Raw genomic sequence first — 17,609 nt, 5'->3', positions numbered from 1 at the left:
GTTGTGAGCTTGCTGTCTCTTGGGAGGACCAGGAATGGAGACTGGGATGCCAGCTTTGATCTTAATGAGTTCCTGCCCTGTGCTTCTCGCTGTCTCCACTCACCTTGAATCATTATAGGATTATCCAGCCCTCTTGGACAATGCTGTACCATCTAAATGCCCAGAGACAAGCTCAAGGGGAGTTGCAGTACTGAGTGAAAGCAACTCTAATTTTCTTTGGGAAGAATCTATTGGGTTTGCTGGTATTTAACGTACAGTTTGGATAAAGAGAGGCTCAGGTGAGCAGTACAATAGAAAGGTGGAGCATACAGGCTTATGCTTCAGGCTCAGTTTTTCTGTGTGGCAGATGTAATTGAGCTGTGGCCATGTGCATCAGTCAGCTGCAACCCAGGGGCACCTTCCTGTCTGCTGCTTGGTGAGCTCTACTTGGAACTGTAAGCAGTGTTTCCTGGCTTAAGAACTTACGGTGCAGAGATTTACAGTTCATGAGGGTATTAGGGCAACAACAGTGGGATGCCTCCAGTGTGTCATTAGGGTTGACAACCTTTTGCAAAGCAATTATTTTCATCTGCAGGCTGGCAGGAAGAAGTCTCTGAGGATTGGCACATTATTCTGCACGAGCTGAGTTAGCTGTAGGACTGACCTAAAACAGTTCAGGTTCTTCACAGTAGCCTCCTTCAGAGGGGACTTGACTTGCAGTGGAGGTCCTCACACTCTGGCTCATCCATCTGCGCTGCATGTTGGTGCCAGCCCCAAAACTGAGTGGAGAGAGTATGTGGTCAGCTTGTTTGCTGCCAAGGCAAAGCTGGGTGCCTCCAGCCTTGTCCTGACAGGCAGCTGTCTCACCTATTCATAGCAATTTGCTGGTGATGGAGAGAGCGGTGATAGTATAGATGCACTCCCACAGCTGATTCTAGAGATTCTGTCTCCTCACCTCTCGTAGGCTGTGTGTGTATGTGTATAAACACATGCTTCCCCTCTTCCCTGGTGTACAAGTCTCTTCACTTATGATATCTCAAATCACATCTGCTACTTGTCCTGTCCTTACCAGACTGACATAAGCCCTGCAGCAGCTGTTTTATGCATATTGCAGTTATCTCAGCTTCCTCTTTTCTGTTTTTTGGGTGCTTTTTGGGTTTTGGTTTGTTTTTTTTGACAGCAACCTGATGACTTCAGGTCAAGTTTTCCCATGCTGCTCTGGACTCTTAACTGTTCCTGCTGCTCTCTGGGTTTCCTCCAGCTTTTCTTTGAATGCACCTTCAGTGGCTGTGGCTGTGCTCTTATCAGGGATGTGCCTGCTGCTGGTTGGGGTGGAAGGAAGGATGTACAAGTTTCACAGACTATGCTGCTGTTTCCTTATACTTTTGGACCTATTTTGGGCTATGGCTGGTGTCCAAGAGCCATCTCCTCAATCTAATTACTAGTCTCTGGAGCCTGTCTTAATATTGTCACGTTTTCATTACAGTTCTGGCCACAAATTAGTTGTGCTGACTTGTTAGTATCAAATATTTTGGAAGATAAGGGAGTAAGTAGTTAAAAGTTCTGTGAGAAAGAAAGTCCTGAAAAACTGGGCTTTGGATATTCATCTTTTTAGGTCAATAGCCTAGTAATCATTGGTTACATGGAGCTGAAGATGGGGCAGCTCCTCACTTAGTGTCCCCACCCTTCAAGGATGCATACTTTTGTCTCTTGTATCCAAACCAGACAAAGCTCGCTCTTGAATTTCATTATGAAAGCCTGAAGTGGCTTTCAACCTCACTTAGATGTCTCCTGATGTTTGTATGCAAGGAGTGTTGTGGCTCTGTTTTGAGGAATGCATCTGTCAGGCAGGATTCGTCTCCTCTGCTTCTGTCGCAAGGTCTTTGCTGACACCTGGATGCCCCAGTTAGATTCAGTTTCCTTCTGAGCCTACTTAATGCATGGTAGCTAAGTATTCTTCTGCTGCTTTCAGGGTCAGAATAGCTGAGCACTGTTGTCTCTGGCACACATTTTTGTTATTTCAAAACACTTTTGGGTTTGGTTTTGCTTGGTTTATCTAGAAGGAAAAAAAGCTCTTCAAAATGAGGAATTGTAATGTCTTTAAATGAAAAGACTGCAGCTGGGGTCTTTTTCCAGTCCCTGGTGCAAATTGCAGGATCCTTCTTGGATGTAGATCCTATGGTTGCATAGGGATTCTTTTGGCTGTGGTGGTGTCTGCTCTGAAAGACTCCTTTATATGGATGCAGTATGGACACTGCAGGTGATGGAATCCAAGATGTAGAACAGAGAAGGATTGTGCAGGTTATAAAATACCTCATTGTAGGTGTATGTAGGGAGCAGATCCTTCTATGGTGAATTCAGTGAGTGCTTTGGGCTGTGGCCTGGAGACAAGGAATAACAGATACTATTTGCAATCTTGCTCGTGAAATAGGCAATAAATTCTGCTTTTATTCTCATATTTCATTTTGCTTGTATGGTGGGAAGGTAATCCATCTGTAGGGGAGAGTTAATTACCTAGATAAACTAGGAAGGGGGGAGGCATGGGGAGCCTACTGTGTTTGAAGAGCCTGTGTCTGCATCACAGTAGCCAACCAGCTTGACAGCGTGATGGATTGAAGGAACGCGTAGGTTTTGCTGAAAATGTTTGATTTGTGAGTTTTATTTATCCCTTCCCTGGTTTGCTGTCAGTCAAGCGTTACAAGAGCAAATCTTCACCGATACAGCTATCCTCTGGCATGTTTGATATGGAGCAGCTTGGCTGTATATACAAGCAATCTTTTCTTCTTCTTTTTTTTTTTTTTTTTTTTAAATTGCTTTTTTGTCCCCAGAATCTTGTCCCAGGGGATTCTCTTTGAGCTGCCTGGGACTGGTGTCCTGCTGGCAGAAGGGCTTTCCTCATTAGTGCTGCTGCTGGAGTCTCAGCTGGAGCCAGCCATGCTTTGGCCAAAATGAAACTGCGTGGTCACTGCTCTGCTCCCCACATTGTCCAAGTGCTGTGCACTTTGAACCAGATATGGTCAGTGAAAGCCTTAATGATGGTGAGACTTAAAGACTCAGGGCCTTTTCAGGAAGCATAGGCTGGCGTGGTAATCTCCATTTTGTGCAAAAAGGCTTTGTTAGTATGCCTCTTCATCAGGCACTTGTGTGTTTTATTAAATAAAGCTCTCCTGATGTTATGTTTGATGTATTCTCTCACACTGCAGACTAGAAGGTTCTGAGCTGCTTTAACACAGCTGTAGGATACTGGGTTGTTGTGTTCAAAGCGATGCTGGGCACTTGGTGGCAGCTGTTGGAGTGCTCTTGGTAGCCTGCTGTAGGAGACATCACAACTTGAACAAAAATTAGTTTGCTTTCATAATGATCCTCTCTGTCCTTAAGCATGTGCTTTGGGAGCTTGTTCTAATGAAGTTTTTTGCTTAATCCTGTGCCATAACTGTTAGTGAACTATTGAATGTTAGTAAGGGGAGAGTTGTTTACCTTGGTAACATCTAAATTAATTGAAGAGCACCTGCCTTGTTGCCTCTTGGAATATGACCTGCTGAGGTTGCGCAAAGCTCTGTGTTGCTGGAGAGGTGTACACAGTCTTCTGTCTATTTTGCATACTGCATCTGTTCGTTAGGAAGCTGGTAGGATGAAATGAGCAGAGCCTTTTGCTTAAAGCTTGAGAGACTTCCAAAATCCTGTTTAGCTTTTGTTTTTCTCTAAAGGCAGTTCTTGGGTTGTTTTTTTTTAAACCAAGTCATGCTGCTGTAAATAATCACATTCGTGGTTGCAGGGAGCACAAAGCACCAGCCTTCCTCTGTTGGCTGCTGCCTAATGAGCAGCGCCCAGCTGGATGTGAGCCCTGTACCTGTGATTAGTCCAAAATAAATCCCCAGGTATGCAAAAATAATGGCACCTTAGCTGAAGTTACAGGCAGATCGTTGCCCAAGCTGTTAGAGCTCTCAGAAAGGATGAGTTTAACCAAACTGTTAGCTGCAAAAGTGGTCTGAACTCTGGTTATTAACTGCCTTCTAGGTAAGGCATAGGTATGATGCAGCCTTGTCTGGCTTATGGGTGGATCCTGTTTATGTTTAACCCCCCCCACAGCTATCTGGTTGTTCTGAATGTTGCTCAGACAGAGAGGCTTTGAGTAGTGCCTTGGCTACAGATGAGGTTGCTGATGATCTTTGTGTCCCACCAGTGCAGAGAGTCCTTTTTTTTGCTTACAGAGAGCTGCTTTTTTAGTGTGAGGATAAGTAACTCCATTTCTTGTTGTTAAAGATCCCCAAATATTGGGATTTATAGAAGTCATTAGTAAAAGAGAGAAATAAAATCAGCTGTTGGAGATTAAAAGCAAATACAACAGTTGTGCTGAAATGGAGATCCTGTTCTTTCTGAATCCTTCAGTGCTGGTATTAGAAAGCACATCTGTCACCTCTATAGAAATCTTTACTTGGGAAAATGGTGGAATTTCAGGCTAAAGTGTGCTCTTTCCAATCAGTCCTCTCATTAACTTTCTGAACTGTGTTTTCTTTTTGCTTGATGCAGGGCCTATGCAGAAGACTCTGTGAACCATAACTCAAGGGCAGAGCGAGGTGAGAAGGTGAAGCACCAGGAGGAAGGGGAGAGCAGCGGCGATGAGGGCAGGAGGGCCGTGGCATCCGGCAGTGAGGAAGCTCAGCCAGAAGGGAAGAAGAAGAAATGTTCTGGCTTCAGGGATCGTAAGGTGAAAAACTTGGTTATTTTATACCTGCAGCAATTGCATGGCAGTGGAAAAAGAGAGAACTTGCAAAAAACTTTATTCACATTTTGTATAGCACTGACTGACACATATAGAGTCAGGCTTTCGGGCTGTATTTGTTTTCTAATTCTATTCCATTCTATTTTGGGAACCTACTTTCTTTGTGTGATACCTTGAGTTTTTTTAAATTTAAACCTGCCTTTTTGGGAAGTACAGCTCACAGAGCTTCTGAATTGCAGCACCCCTTTGTACCCCTCCTTTTGGATGGCTCTCTGCTTCATAGCTGCTGGGGTGGTGAATGCAAAATAGGGAAGCAGTGAATGGCTTTAAACCTGCAAGCATCCCATTTGTCCATCTGCTGTGCCTATTTAATTTTTGTATGAGATGTGTTTTCAAGAGGAGGAATGTTTGAATAATGAGTTGTATTGTCAGCTTGTGACCTGTCTTCACTGGTGGGTAATCCCGAGAGCTTTGAGCTGTTCAGAAGTGTCTGCCTGGTTTGGTGCTATCTGTAAGCATGCTGTTATTACAGGATGTACAATTTGGCCTGATGGAGTGTCCTGTAACTGAGAGCTGGCAGGCTGCACTATTTTATTTTTTAAACCTGTCTGGATGTCAGTTTTACTGGGCTATGTTTGATGATTTAATATCTCTGCAGTGCCAAAGAGGACAATGGGAGTATATGCTCTTCACAATTCCTTTTCTATATGGTTTGTTTCTGGTGATTATTTTAAGTCCACATCCTGGAGGCTGCATGACATTGTGTGTTAAATTGTGGATAGTCATAGAGTGGCTTAACAGCTTTTTGTGAGGAGGAAAAAAACCAAAACAAAACAGAAACAAGCAAAACCCACTAATTTTTGTTTGAGGCTGCAGAGTCTTATTCTCTTTTTTTATTAGATTACACTAATTTCAGTTGCCATGTGGTGTTTGGGGCTGTGAACTGTCCCTGTTGTGACATTCTGCTCTGAATTTATGTTGCAAGTTACTACATGGAGACTTTCAGAATTGTCCGGGGTCTGAGAGTTCCCAGCTCCTCTTGCTTTTTCATGTCAATTTGCAGTTAGGAAGCCTGACAGCCTCAGCAGATGTTTCACTTGTGCCAGTACCACTCGAGGGAAGTAGATTATTTCTTCAGTGTGGGCAGGTGGAGGCAGGTTGCAAAGAGCAAAGATGTGGTCCACTTTCACACACACACACTTTCATTTTTCAGAAGGAACACTTTAATATAGTGAGCATAGTGATTGATCTCTTACATGGCTTTGTGTTGGCTGAGAAAGCCAGGGATTGCTCTCTTGCAAGCTAGGACTTTCAGCCAGTTGTTAGGAGCCGTGCCTGTGTTGATCAGCTCCTTCTTTCCCATACTAGGCAGGAGGAATGTGGCTGTGCTTCCAAGTAAGATGAGCCAGGCAGGGAGGATCCTGAAGGGGTATGTTGGGAACAGCGTGTAGCCTATGTGCCTTTGGGCACAGTGCTTGACTTGGGAGCAGCAGCTTCAGCAGGAAGAGTACAGAATAAAACGGATTTCAGTCTTTCAGATACAGGCCTTTTTCTCTCCTGTCTGGAGACCAGATGTGCCTTTTCTGAACCAAGTGCTGGTCTTGCTTTTGCTTCATTAAATGCACAGTGGAAACAGTAGCCTCCCTGGCGCTGTGCTCTGTGGCTGAACAGACCCAGTGGGGGTGGGTGCTTGATGCTGGAGCAGTGAGTCAGTCCAGCTGGGTGCTCTGATGGCAGAGGAAGGTGTGCCCCACTCCCTGACTCACACAGGGTTGTTCCCAGGGCATGCTGCTCCCCTGTCACTTGGGTGTAGCACCTGGGGAATGCCTGGCTCTTCTGTATGCCCAGTAAAACTAAAAGTGAAGATGCAGTAAAAAAAAAAAAAAACAACTTTTCTGTCTCTTTCTGTAATTAATTGAAAATAGTGTGGGAGTTCTCCTTGAAAAATGCTTTCAAATAAGCTTAATTTCAACACTTGTTTCTTATCCCAGTGTTGCTTTTAATGAAGCTGATCAGTGGTGAAATAATAAATGAGCAGTGACATTGCTATTTTAGGCAGAGACTCAGTGAGGAGGAAGCCCCAGTACAAATCACTGAGAGCAGGGCTGGTATGGTGACCAGTCCAGGGCATGTGCTGTTGTAGTGTGTGCACTGTGTAGGGCAGGAAAGGAGAAAGTAGTTTAAGGCTTTTCATTGTTCAGAGGCTCATGAGCAGGTTTATATCATGCAAGCAGGTTGATTTATTGATCTGTTAAACATCTTGTGTGCTTTATGGAGATTTATGTATAGCAGTTGCTGGGTCCAGCAGGTATGCTGCCTCAGAAGCAGTAATTCTGCTGAGACTTCATCTTGGTGTGTGTTACAGCAGGAAACTCCATGAAAACAAACAGTAATTAATCTACCTTGTTAGTATTCCCGGGGCGTGCAATGAAGCTGGACTGCCAGAGATACTTTTCTCCTGTAGTCAGGGAGGCCTCAGTGATGCTCTGGAAGTGAGCAGAGATGTTGATTTAGAGCTTTATTTTCATGTCTGCGTGGGATTATTTTTTCCTTTTAACCCAAGGCTTAGCATAAACGTGACAGTCTCAACAGCAGCTTCAGTGTTGTAAAGCAATAGGGATTACTTGCTCATCTGTCTTCTCTGTGCTCTTTAAAGAAATGCCAAAGAGGGACTTTTCCCTTCTAGCTGTATGCTGACTGGGGACCTCTCACTGCAGGAGACTGCAGTTATTTGGAGGCAGTTGTACCATTTTTTGGCTGGTCTCCACTGCATCGAAGGTTGCTCAGAGAGGTGGTTGTGCCCCATCCCTCTAGAAACCCAAGGTAAGGCTGGACAGGGTGCTGAGCTCCTGGTGGAGCTGTAGGTGTCCCTGTTTGTTGTGGGGGGGTTGGATCAGATGGCCTTTAAAAGTCCTTTCCAACTGAAATGATCCTATGGAATGGAGGAAGGAAGTTGTATGGATGCTGCTTTGCCAGGAGTGTACCTGTAGTACTTTGTAGGCAAGATTGCTGTGGGAGGAGGCTTGTATGGGATGGTTCCATCAAGATTGTTTAGAATTAGTGTAAGAACCTCACAAACAAGGTATGTGTGTTCATAAATGCTCTTTTTCTCTCGTTTAAAAAGGAAAAACACCTGTGTGTCATAGACCATCCTTGTTAATGCTTGCTTTCAATTTAGTGCTGAGCCTTGAGTAAGGGAGCTGTTCCCCTTTGCCAGATCACAGCCACTTCTTTCTGGAGCTGCCTTCATGTCGGGCTCAGCCCTGTGGTCAGAGGTTTTACAGCATACTCATTAGTTTTTGCCAGCTAGTGAGATCATGTATCCTCAGTGAGGTGATGGTGAGTTCAGTGTAGGCAGCAGGGAAGATGTATTGCTGCATTTGCTCATTTCTCTGTGAAGTGTGAGGAAAAAGTGACTTCAGCTGTGATGAGAACAGCCTGTTGGATGCTAAATGTGTTAAAGGGACACTTTTTGGACCAGATTGAGTTATTCAAGGTCATTCTTTCTACATTTTCAGGAAAACGTGTCATTAGAAAACCCTTAAATTTCCTTCTTTGCTTCCTGATGCTCCCCTGGCTGAATGCAAAATGAGATGGTCAGCTCTACCTGCTGTGTTCTCACACCCTATTTTTGCATGGATGTCCTACTGCTTGTTTGGAGGAGTGTAATCCTCTCTGCTCTGAAGAGCTGTGTGTTCTGAACTGCATCCTTATGAGTGCCTGGGAGTCAGCTTGGGAAACTTTGCCTTCTGCAGTACATGTGGGTGGAATGGAAGGGCTTATGTAGTAAAGGGGCTCTCTGCTTCTGTTGTCAGAGATGATTGTGATGGTCTTTAAGGATGCAGTGTGGAGCCTGAGTGGTGTGTTGGAAAGTTCGTGTCTGAAGTCAATGGAGAATGTAAGCTGTTCATCTGCAGTAAAGCAGGGGCCTTGAAGATTTCTCCAAGGCAGGAATAGAAGAATTGGCAGTGACTCAGATCCTATAAGGAGGCAACTGTCAAGCTTTGTATCTTCAGCTGGGGAGGAGCAGTTGTAAGGCCTGTGCTTTGAAACCAAGAGCAGCTGGCAGATGCAGACCTGTAAAGTAGCATCTTAGGAAGATCTCAGAACAGGTATAAAGGAGAGGTGAATCATGGATACTGAATCAAATGGAATGTAGCAGAATCATCAAGATTCATGTTTCTGGTGCAGCAGCTGAGTTGTTGAGCAAAAGCGGGTACAACCTATGAGCCTGGGTTGAGTGAAAGCATTCAGCAGTGCCTTGCAAGGTATTTCCCAGGCTTAGAAAATAAGGGATAAGACCAAGTGTGAGGCAAATAGAGAAGGAAGCAGGAACCATTGGAGGATGCAGTAGATTGAGGGAGCTGCTCTTGGTTCTGCAGATTTTCTAGTTGTCTTACTCTAAGGTAGGAGTGCCTCTCTGCTTTTTTGCCTGTAGTTAGGTGTGGTGCTAAACTATGGGATAGGAAGTAGTCAGATTGAGGCCTGCAAACACAAGTCCAAGATTGCTGTGACGTAACCAGGTTCCACCTTCAGGTAGGGGTTTGCAGTTAAGAGCATTTGGGAAGAGCTGGAAAAGTGTGTTGACTCATAGCATCTATCAGTGGGGCTGCGGTGTCTTGTAACTTACCAGTAGGACAGTTGGTTTCCATCCAGTATCACTAACTTTGTGATAAGTTGTAGGGTGCAAAGGCTAGTAACAAGAGGGAGAGGTGGGAGAGAGACTCTGTGAGCTGACAGATGGCTGCAGGGAAGAGAACTGGTTGTAGGGATGTTTCTGTGTTCCTGATGGGTGTGACCACCCCTAGCTACAATGGTGCTAGGAAGAGTGGGAGGAGGGCTTGAGATAATGTCAGAGCCACATCAGTACCACCACTGGTGCCAGGTGGGACTTGCTGCCAGTGCAGCGTATCCTTAGTGCAGGGAGCTGGAGGGCTGAGCTATAGCATGTGCTGGGGAAAGGCTTTGTGCTCTCTGGGCTGGAGATTATGAGCCCTTTGACAGATTATAGAGGGCGTTTTCTTTCTGATTAACATCAGGGTGGAAATGTCCTTTAACCTTAAAAGCAAGGCTGAAAAGGGACTAAAGGAGTAAATGATCTACAGATGCCTTGGCAGTACCCTTGATCTTGCCTGGTGTCTTCCAGCAGAATGTTGGTTTTGTTCTATGACTCTTGGCCAGAAGAACTGAAAGCTTCAAGTACTTGTTGGACTAAGTGTTTTATAATACTGCCAAAATGAAAAGCTAAACTAATAAAGAAAGTCCTCTGCTCTAACGTATAACAGAGTGTGGGTCTTTCTGCCTTTTTTTTCCTCTTAGGGAGTGATTTTGTTTATAAAAGCTTTCTGTTCTTTGATTAATTGTAGCTGTACACTTGGGGGAAAATGGTTCTAGGTACAAAATAATCACTATTGGCAACAAAAAAACAAATAAGTGAGTGGGCTGACTGACAAACTGCTGTGGGCTTTTGCCAAGGTGGTAGAAAAGAGGGGGGGGAAAGGGGTTGATATTAAGCCAACAGCTGTGAATCCAAGTGATTTTTTTCCAGTCCTCAGTGTGGAAGTTTTCTCCCATCTCTCAATGACTGCTCTTTTTCCATCAGTTCATATACCAGTCAGCAGCCACACCCTTCAGCACTGTGAGTTTGGCTAAAAAATGCTGAGATGCTTTAGGTTAACAGACTTTTGCTAATGGTGCTTTATGGTTAGGATGGATACTCAAGTTTCTTCAGGGTTATTTTCACTTTTAACTTAATTTTTCTTAATGGTGGAGGAGAAGCAAAGCATACTACCAGTTAATTCTCATGTTTGTTCTTAGTCCTGTGACATCAGGAGCTGATACCTGTAGTTTTCCTGGTAGCTCAGGAGTTGTGCATAGGAGGGATGTTTTGGACCCTTTCAGTGTTATTTTTTTCAGATGCATTTCTGCTGCGCCCAACTTAGTTGCAGCATGGCAAAATTTTCACAGTCTAATGATGGCTGCTAGTTTTGGTGTCTCAAATGGAAGCTCTGTGCATCTAATGCTGGTTAAATTTATTTCACAGGTGATGGAATATGAGAACCGCATCAGAGCCTACTCCACACCAGACAAAATCTTCCGATACTTTGCCACTTTGAAAGTGATAAATGAACACGGTGAATCTGAGGTTTTCATGACACCACAGGATTTTGTGAGATCGATAACACCTAATGAAAAACAACCAGAACGTAAGTGATGTATGTGTGTAGTAATTGGAGAAACCAGTACAGCAATAGGGAGTAAACTGCAGGCTCTGCTTACCTGATCTTTAAATTTCCTGTCGAACTCTTCTGTTGTTGGCTATTGTCTGTCTTGTTATATTGCTGTGTGCAGCACAAAATGAGGGGGTTGCTCTCTGACTCATGCCTATATAATAAATTTGGTTTTGACCCACACTTTATGCTAATGCAGTGGAGTACAAGCAGGTAACAGAGAGGAGTGATGAGCAGAGGAGTAAGGCAGAGGGCTCCCAGCTCAGCAGTGTACAAGCTGTGCTCTTTGCTCATTGTGTCTGTGTAAGCTTGTAAGCAAGGCCTCCTTGCAGTGTTCCCAAATAATGGTAATAATTCAGATTTGTAAGTGTTGATCCCAGTACATCTCTTTGGAGTTTTAAACCTAGGGTTTCTAGGGGCAGAAAACAGCTCCTGAAGCTGGCTGTTCCAACTCTTTTCCCAAAAGCAAGGTTAGCCTGATCTCTTTACCTTTGTTTGAAGTACTACTGCAGCATAACAGATATTTTTATTATGAGCCTGTGAAGGGATAGCCTCCTTGAATTTTTTAATAGTGAATTTTTTCAGTTGGAACACCAACAGATCAGTACCTAAACCTGTAGAAGGAAGAGCTAAGGCAAAGAAAACTTTATACATAAAGGGGTACAGGCAGCCCTGTGTGTCTGACTGAGCTGTGGTGCTGCTCTCTGGGATGGGGTTCCTCTCTGCCTGCTCCAGATTCCCTGTTGTTTGCTGCGAAGCGCATCAATAGCAGCGCCTGTAGGGATTTGGGAGGCAACAGGCTGAAGAGCAGTGGTTTTTTTTATGTATGAAAAGCTCTCCTGAGCATGTGGTAGGAGGCTGGGCTTTATGGGGTTCACTCTTCTGTTTTGCAGAAGACTTATGTTTTGGCTGAGTTGTAGGAAATAAAGCTTCTTACTCTCCCACAGAGCGTCTCAAAGAAGGAAACTCCCTTTTCTGACTGCAGGCATTAATGAAGAGTCTTAATCCCCAAATGTTAACTTTTTTTCTAAGTGGGGTTTATATAGACACTATGAAACTGTTTCTGTTACTTATGTGACAGCTGCTAAATAAATACTGTACACTTGTGCTTAGAAAACAAAATATGAAGCGTGTGCAGGAGGGAAGTCAAAAATAGTCCTGTCATTAGCATTAGAACATGCTCTTGAATTGATATTAATGTCTTCAACTTCTTAAGAACTACAGCCATTTTCAGATGAATAATGTGGTTTTACTGGTGCTGAAATAGTTTGAGCAATAAGCAGAAGATAATGTTAGTAGTTACTACATTTGTTACTATTTTATACATCTGAAGCTCCTTGAATTGGTGCTTTGAGAAGCAGCAGCACCTGGTTGAATGTGAGTCTTCCTGCCTAAATTATTTTTTTCTCAGTCTGTTTAAAAATGGAAATCATCCTATGCTTAATTTTAAGACATTTCGTTCTTCTCTACTTCTTCGATGCAATGCAAGTTGTTGGTGCATTTTAAAGTGTATGCAGAAAATGTGAAGGAGCGCTCAGCAACATCTGCTTTAGAGACGAACCAAGGTGAACAATTTGTCAGTCTTACAAGTAGCTAACCTTATAGTGTAACTATTATACTGGCTAGGTGAGCTGCTTAAATGGCCCTTTGAAGCTCATCGCAGCCTTTTAAGAGCCTGCGAGTGCTGCCAGTCAGTAAGTCTATAAGGGGGGGAAAAATTACATTCATGATTTTCTTACGGGTGCTCTTGGAAAGTAGAATGAGGAATTGGGCCTTGGCTGCCCATTGGGGGTGTAGGCAGCCTTTGATCTGTTGGCTTGAAAATCTTTTCTGACTACCATTAATGTTGTGGATTTGCTTACAGACAAAGCTACTGCTAGGTTGCTTGTTCTTTATGAGCGCCAATCATGGTAAATGATTTTTAAATACATAATGAACTCTAGAAAAATAAAACATTTAGTACCACAGTAAAGTCAAACCAGCCATAACCTTGTTCTCAAATGTTTTAAGAGCTGGTTGTAAAAGATGAGAGATCTGATTTTTAAAACCAGAAATTTTATTAAGACACACTGCTACCTGCTGGCTGATTTGTTGTGGCACTGAACATCTGTTCTGTACTTTTGACTCACAGGGTAATCTAGATTACAGGTGATTAAGGAAGTTCTGGGGCTGCTTTCTCCCTTAGTCACGACTTAGGTGTGTTCTCCACTGGGGCAGGAGCTTCCTGCCTTCATCCCTGGGTGCTCCTTGGAAATCTCCATCATGCAGTCACATAGCTGGCTGTAATCGTGGGCTAATGCTTGAACTGAATCATGGGCTTTTCTGCAGTCCTACTGACCCCAAGGTATTCTGCAAGTGGTATTGTTGGGTTTGTGCTGCAAAGCTGTTGCCTCCTTGTTCCATGCAATAACACAGTCCTATGCCTTCACACCTTGCCTGTGTGCACAAGGGTGGTGTGCTCATTGCAGGGGATGCCTAGGCTGGGCTGTGAAAATCCTGCTGCCTTCATTTGCTTTTTTGCCTTTGTAATAATAAGAAAAAAGCCGGTGTGTCTTAAGACAGCACACTAGAGAAAGATTATACCCAAACCAGTTCTATTTTTCTCTCCATATTAGTTAACTAATTAACTTCTGCTTGCATGATAGATGTCTTTCAAGATTCACCATGCTGCAGCAGCTCAAAAACCTGAAGTCTTGGGCATAGCCTGTAATGTTCTTCTCTTTTTGTCTGCAAGAAACCAGAAAGGTGCTGCCAAAAACAGCAGCTGTGCCCCTGCAGTGTTTGCAGGCAGGATGGTGTTGGAGAAGAGGAGCTGTGAAGAACAGAGCAAGCTGATGTATTCTGTCCTGAGCTCTTCCAGGTTGTTGGCTGAAGCCAGGATGTTGAAGAGCAGAACTGCAGTGCTGGTGTACTGGCTTCTGCAAAGTGGAAAACATGAAGGCTTATGTAACAAAGCATGTGAAAGAAGGGGGAAAAAATCAGCTTAATGCAACAGACGTTTAGACACAGTATCAGTTTTTGGAGTATGTAGAGTCATAAAATGAAATACTTGGTGCTGGACTTAGGAGTTTCACCATTCCTTGTTTGGTACGTGGCACAGCTCCTCATGCTTTGCAGTGCTTTGGTGTGAATGCTCGAAGGAGAAATAGAGCTTGAAGGAGAAATAGAGCTCTTGTGGCCTCACTGGAAGAAATCCTCTGAAACTCTGCATGGAGCGAGGGGGAAGGTGGTGTTCTGACTGTATAGGTTAATTCCAGGTTTTAAAATGACTTGTCATACTGGGCAAACATGAGTAGCTGAACACAAGATAGGTTCTTAATCACCACAGTACTGGGTGTGGTTATTTGTTGTTCTGGGTTGGATTTCCAACATACAGATTTCATTCTTTACAGAGCAAGAGGTCATGAGCTGTGTGATAAGCTTCAGTCTTATGGTGAGGAGAAAGGCTCGCTAGGCTTGTATAAACCCCTAAAGGTATGAGACAAGGATGTATAAGACCCAAGAGGAAACTAGAGATAACAGGTTTAGTTTAAGACCGTTCCTCCTTGCATTATGTTATGAGTGCATACATCAGAGACACTAACTTTCCTGCTAGAGAAGGGGGAGAGGGATGTGAACAAAACAGTTCCTAACTTCAGCGTATACCCAAGGTTGGTGTCCTCTGACAAATTCCGGCATTTTAAATTCAGGGAAAAAACATGAAAACCAAAGCTGGGTTACAGCTTTAGATGGGAGAATGTGGTACAGTATTTTCTCATTCCCTAATGTATCATGCTGTGTGCTTCACTCTTCTGAATTGGCCCTTTTGCTCATCTACTTGCAAGAAAGAGTTTGGGTTGTAATAACCAGTGGGAAAGGAAAGGCATTGAGTGATCGTTACACAAACGCTGTGGGAGATGTGACGTGGATTTAAGGTCCAGAGGGAGCTGAAAGGTTGCTCCATCACAGTGGAAAGCTGTTGGCATCACAGAGGAAACCCATTCTTCTGGAAGCTCGTTTGTTAAATACCTTTCAAAACTGCAACCTATAATCTGCTGCCCATGGCTTTCTAGGGTAACACAAAAAGCTTAGTAACTGTTCAGATACTTATCAGGTATGGTAATTAGTTAGCTTTGAGTGAACCTGTGGTGTGTACATGTTCATTAATCAATAGAAATATAACAAGTATTTGATTTCGTATTTCTTATTAGAGTGGAATGAGAGTAGCTGCAGGTTGTTCTGTGGGGTTTTTCTCTTTTTTTCTTTATGTCAATATTTTCTTCTTCATGAAACATCCCTCCTACCTGCAAATGAAAGAAGCAAGCACAGAGTTCTCCTATTGAATGGCCTTCTCCCCAGTGTGGCAGGCAGAGAATACAAGTAGGTTTGATTAAATTTGAATGTTTTTCTTTTCAGTGCTGGGAATCTACTGTCATGCAAGTAAGAGTGGAGCAGAGCATTTTTGAGGTTGGTGATGGAGTGGTGTCAATCTAATTTCAAGTAACAGCTAGGGTGATTCTGCTTCATTAGCTTCCCCTGTGGCAGCATTGCTGCTGCTTTTGGTTCTATGATTGTATTTCAGGTGCCATCAGAATCTGTAGGAGTAATGTACAATGGTACTTGAAGACCACAAATAGACTGGCTGCAGAAGGCAGGTTTGGAAATCACTGCAAGTCATTTGTGCTCTGGGTGGCGAGTGGCTGGTGCAGAGTCCAAGTGAAAGGAGCCATGGTAAGCTGGCTATGTAGCATAGAGCTGCACAGTGCTTCACATAAGTAGAAGATGTGGTTGGGGTGGATCATAGCTCTGGGTTTCCTTCAGGAGCTTAAAATAGCTGCAGTGAGATCAAGCCAATGCAAGGTGTGGGCTGTTCTTTGGCATAGGATGACTGTGCAAGAGAAATCCCAGAAAACCTGTGAAATGGATTCATGCTGGGCTGGTCTTGAAACAATGGTGTGTTTTCAGGGTATGCTGAAGGAGTTGGCTTTTTCGTTTTTCTTCTGTGGAGTTCAAACCCATTATATTGGCTGAATGACTTGAAGGCTCTTTGCACAAAGAAATTGTGCACCAGGTATTCCTGGTGTTCCCAGGAATGTCAGTACTTTACAGCAGAAATGAACACTGGAGCTGAGCTGCATTGGTGGTATCTGTGGTGCTCCTCTTGCAGCCTTTCAGCAAATGGGAGGTTTAATGAAGCAGTGTGGCTCACAGGAACCTCCTGAAACAATTCCTGGTTTGTCTGGTCGTTTCCTGGGGGAAATGCTTTGGTTTGTTTCTGGGAGAATGGCACTCCAGCCTCTGCTTTGTACAGAATGGCAGCAAAGGTTGGGCTGTTGTTAGGCACATGTGTTGCTTTTGCTCCTGCTGCTCCTTGTTAGCAGCCCAGCCAGGTGCTTCTTTATGACCCCAAGCTGAGATGCAGGAATCTCACAGTGGTTGTAGCTTAGTACGCTGCCTTTTGGATCACAGAAATGTAACAACTAATGCCTGTGCTTTTCCTTGTTCCCACTGGTCTTCCTTCATGCAGCCTTTCCATTTTGCTGGCTCTCAGTTTAGCTTTACAGCATGTGTGTAAGCTGAATTCCCTCTGTGTTAAAGTTTCCATAGGAAGGGGCTTCTGTTTTTTGCATGTAATGTAAAGATTATATATAATATAGGCATCAGGCAGAAGTCCACCTTTTGGTCTCCATTTGTCAGCCTGAAAGATTAAGAACTAGTGGAAAAATATGCAGCTAAACCAATTAAAAAAAAATCTGTTGGAGAAGGGAAGAATGTATGGGATAAAACTTCGTCTTGAATATACTCGTCCATTTTGGGCTTGACTTTCAGTGTTCACTGGCTGCAGGTGCATCTGTTGCAGGGTTAATCTTATGCTATTTGGGAGTTCTAGTTTCCCATGCAGTGCAATAGCAAGCAAGGAAATGAAAGCAAAGAGCTGTGCTAGCTGAACCGGTCCTGAGACCAATCTGCTGCAATTAGAACTTCATCACAGTGGTTCTTTGCTGACTCCTCCATTGCTGCCTATTGCTGTCACTTCTGTGGTGCTCTGTACTTGCCTCCAGTCACAGCCCCTTTGTTGCTCCTTTTTCCTACCTCATGTTACATCTGTGCAGAGCACTGAGTTTATATTATCTACCTACCGGCGTTGTCTTTTTAGGTGGCATTTTGCTGTTTTTCAATAACTTCCTGTATATGTAAGTACAAACTCCTGTAAATATTTGTAGGTATCAAAGCAGCTGTTGTTCTTTCCCTGATGTTTGAACATCCCTTCATTTTAGGCTGCCTTTGAAACCTATTTGCTTTCCTAGCAGTGCTGAGTGCGAGTAGTTTGCCATTAAGGCATACTTTCACCTGCTATTTTTACCTCATGTCCTCTTTTAGCTTTCTGTGAGCATGTGTCAGAGATGTGTCTTGGGTGCTCTTTCCAGGCCTGGGAAGATGGGTTGTGCAGGAGAAATGACTTGTGTGCAATGTGCGGTGTACAGCAGCTCTGCTCAGCATCTGTGTGGGCAGGAGGGCTGGGCCCCAGCTATGTGACCTCTCTGGCAAAATAAACGTGTATTAAACAGAACTTGCTTCTTAATGTGGCTCTATTTATCCTACTGACTTTGCACCTGTAACTTAAAGTTTGTCAGAAGAGCAGGTTACATTCTGAAAGTGCTTGAATATGCAGTTTTTCCTCTGTTGTCAGGCATGCA

At 43.7% G+C, this 17,609-nt stretch overlaps 1 protein-coding gene across 5 annotated transcripts in view; it reads left to right on the top strand.

Moving 5' to 3' along the window:
- Nucleotides 1-17,609, top strand: part of MICU1 (mitochondrial calcium uptake 1) — an 88,015-nt gene that overhangs the window by 19,574 nt on the left and 50,832 nt on the right. For all 5 annotated transcript variants that reach the window (XM_015866299.3, XM_015866294.3, XM_015866295.3 and 2 more), the window contains 2 exons: nucleotides 4,510-4,687; nucleotides 10,746-10,908. In XM_015866299.3, coding sequence (XP_015721785.1) covers nucleotides 4,510-4,687; nucleotides 10,746-10,908 — 341 coding nt within the window. The remainder of the gene's footprint in view (nucleotides 1-4,509; nucleotides 4,688-10,745; nucleotides 10,909-17,609) is intronic.

The sequence above is a fragment of the Coturnix japonica genome, chromosome 8 (genome assembly GCF_054131305.1).
Source record: "Coturnix japonica strain WE chromosome 8, WE-NBRP24, whole genome shotgun sequence".
Classification (NCBI taxonomy): Eukaryota; Metazoa; Chordata; class Aves; order Galliformes; family Phasianidae; genus Coturnix; species Coturnix japonica.
The sequence above is the reverse complement of the archived record's forward strand: the minus strand, read 5'-3'. Positions and strand labels throughout refer to the sequence as shown.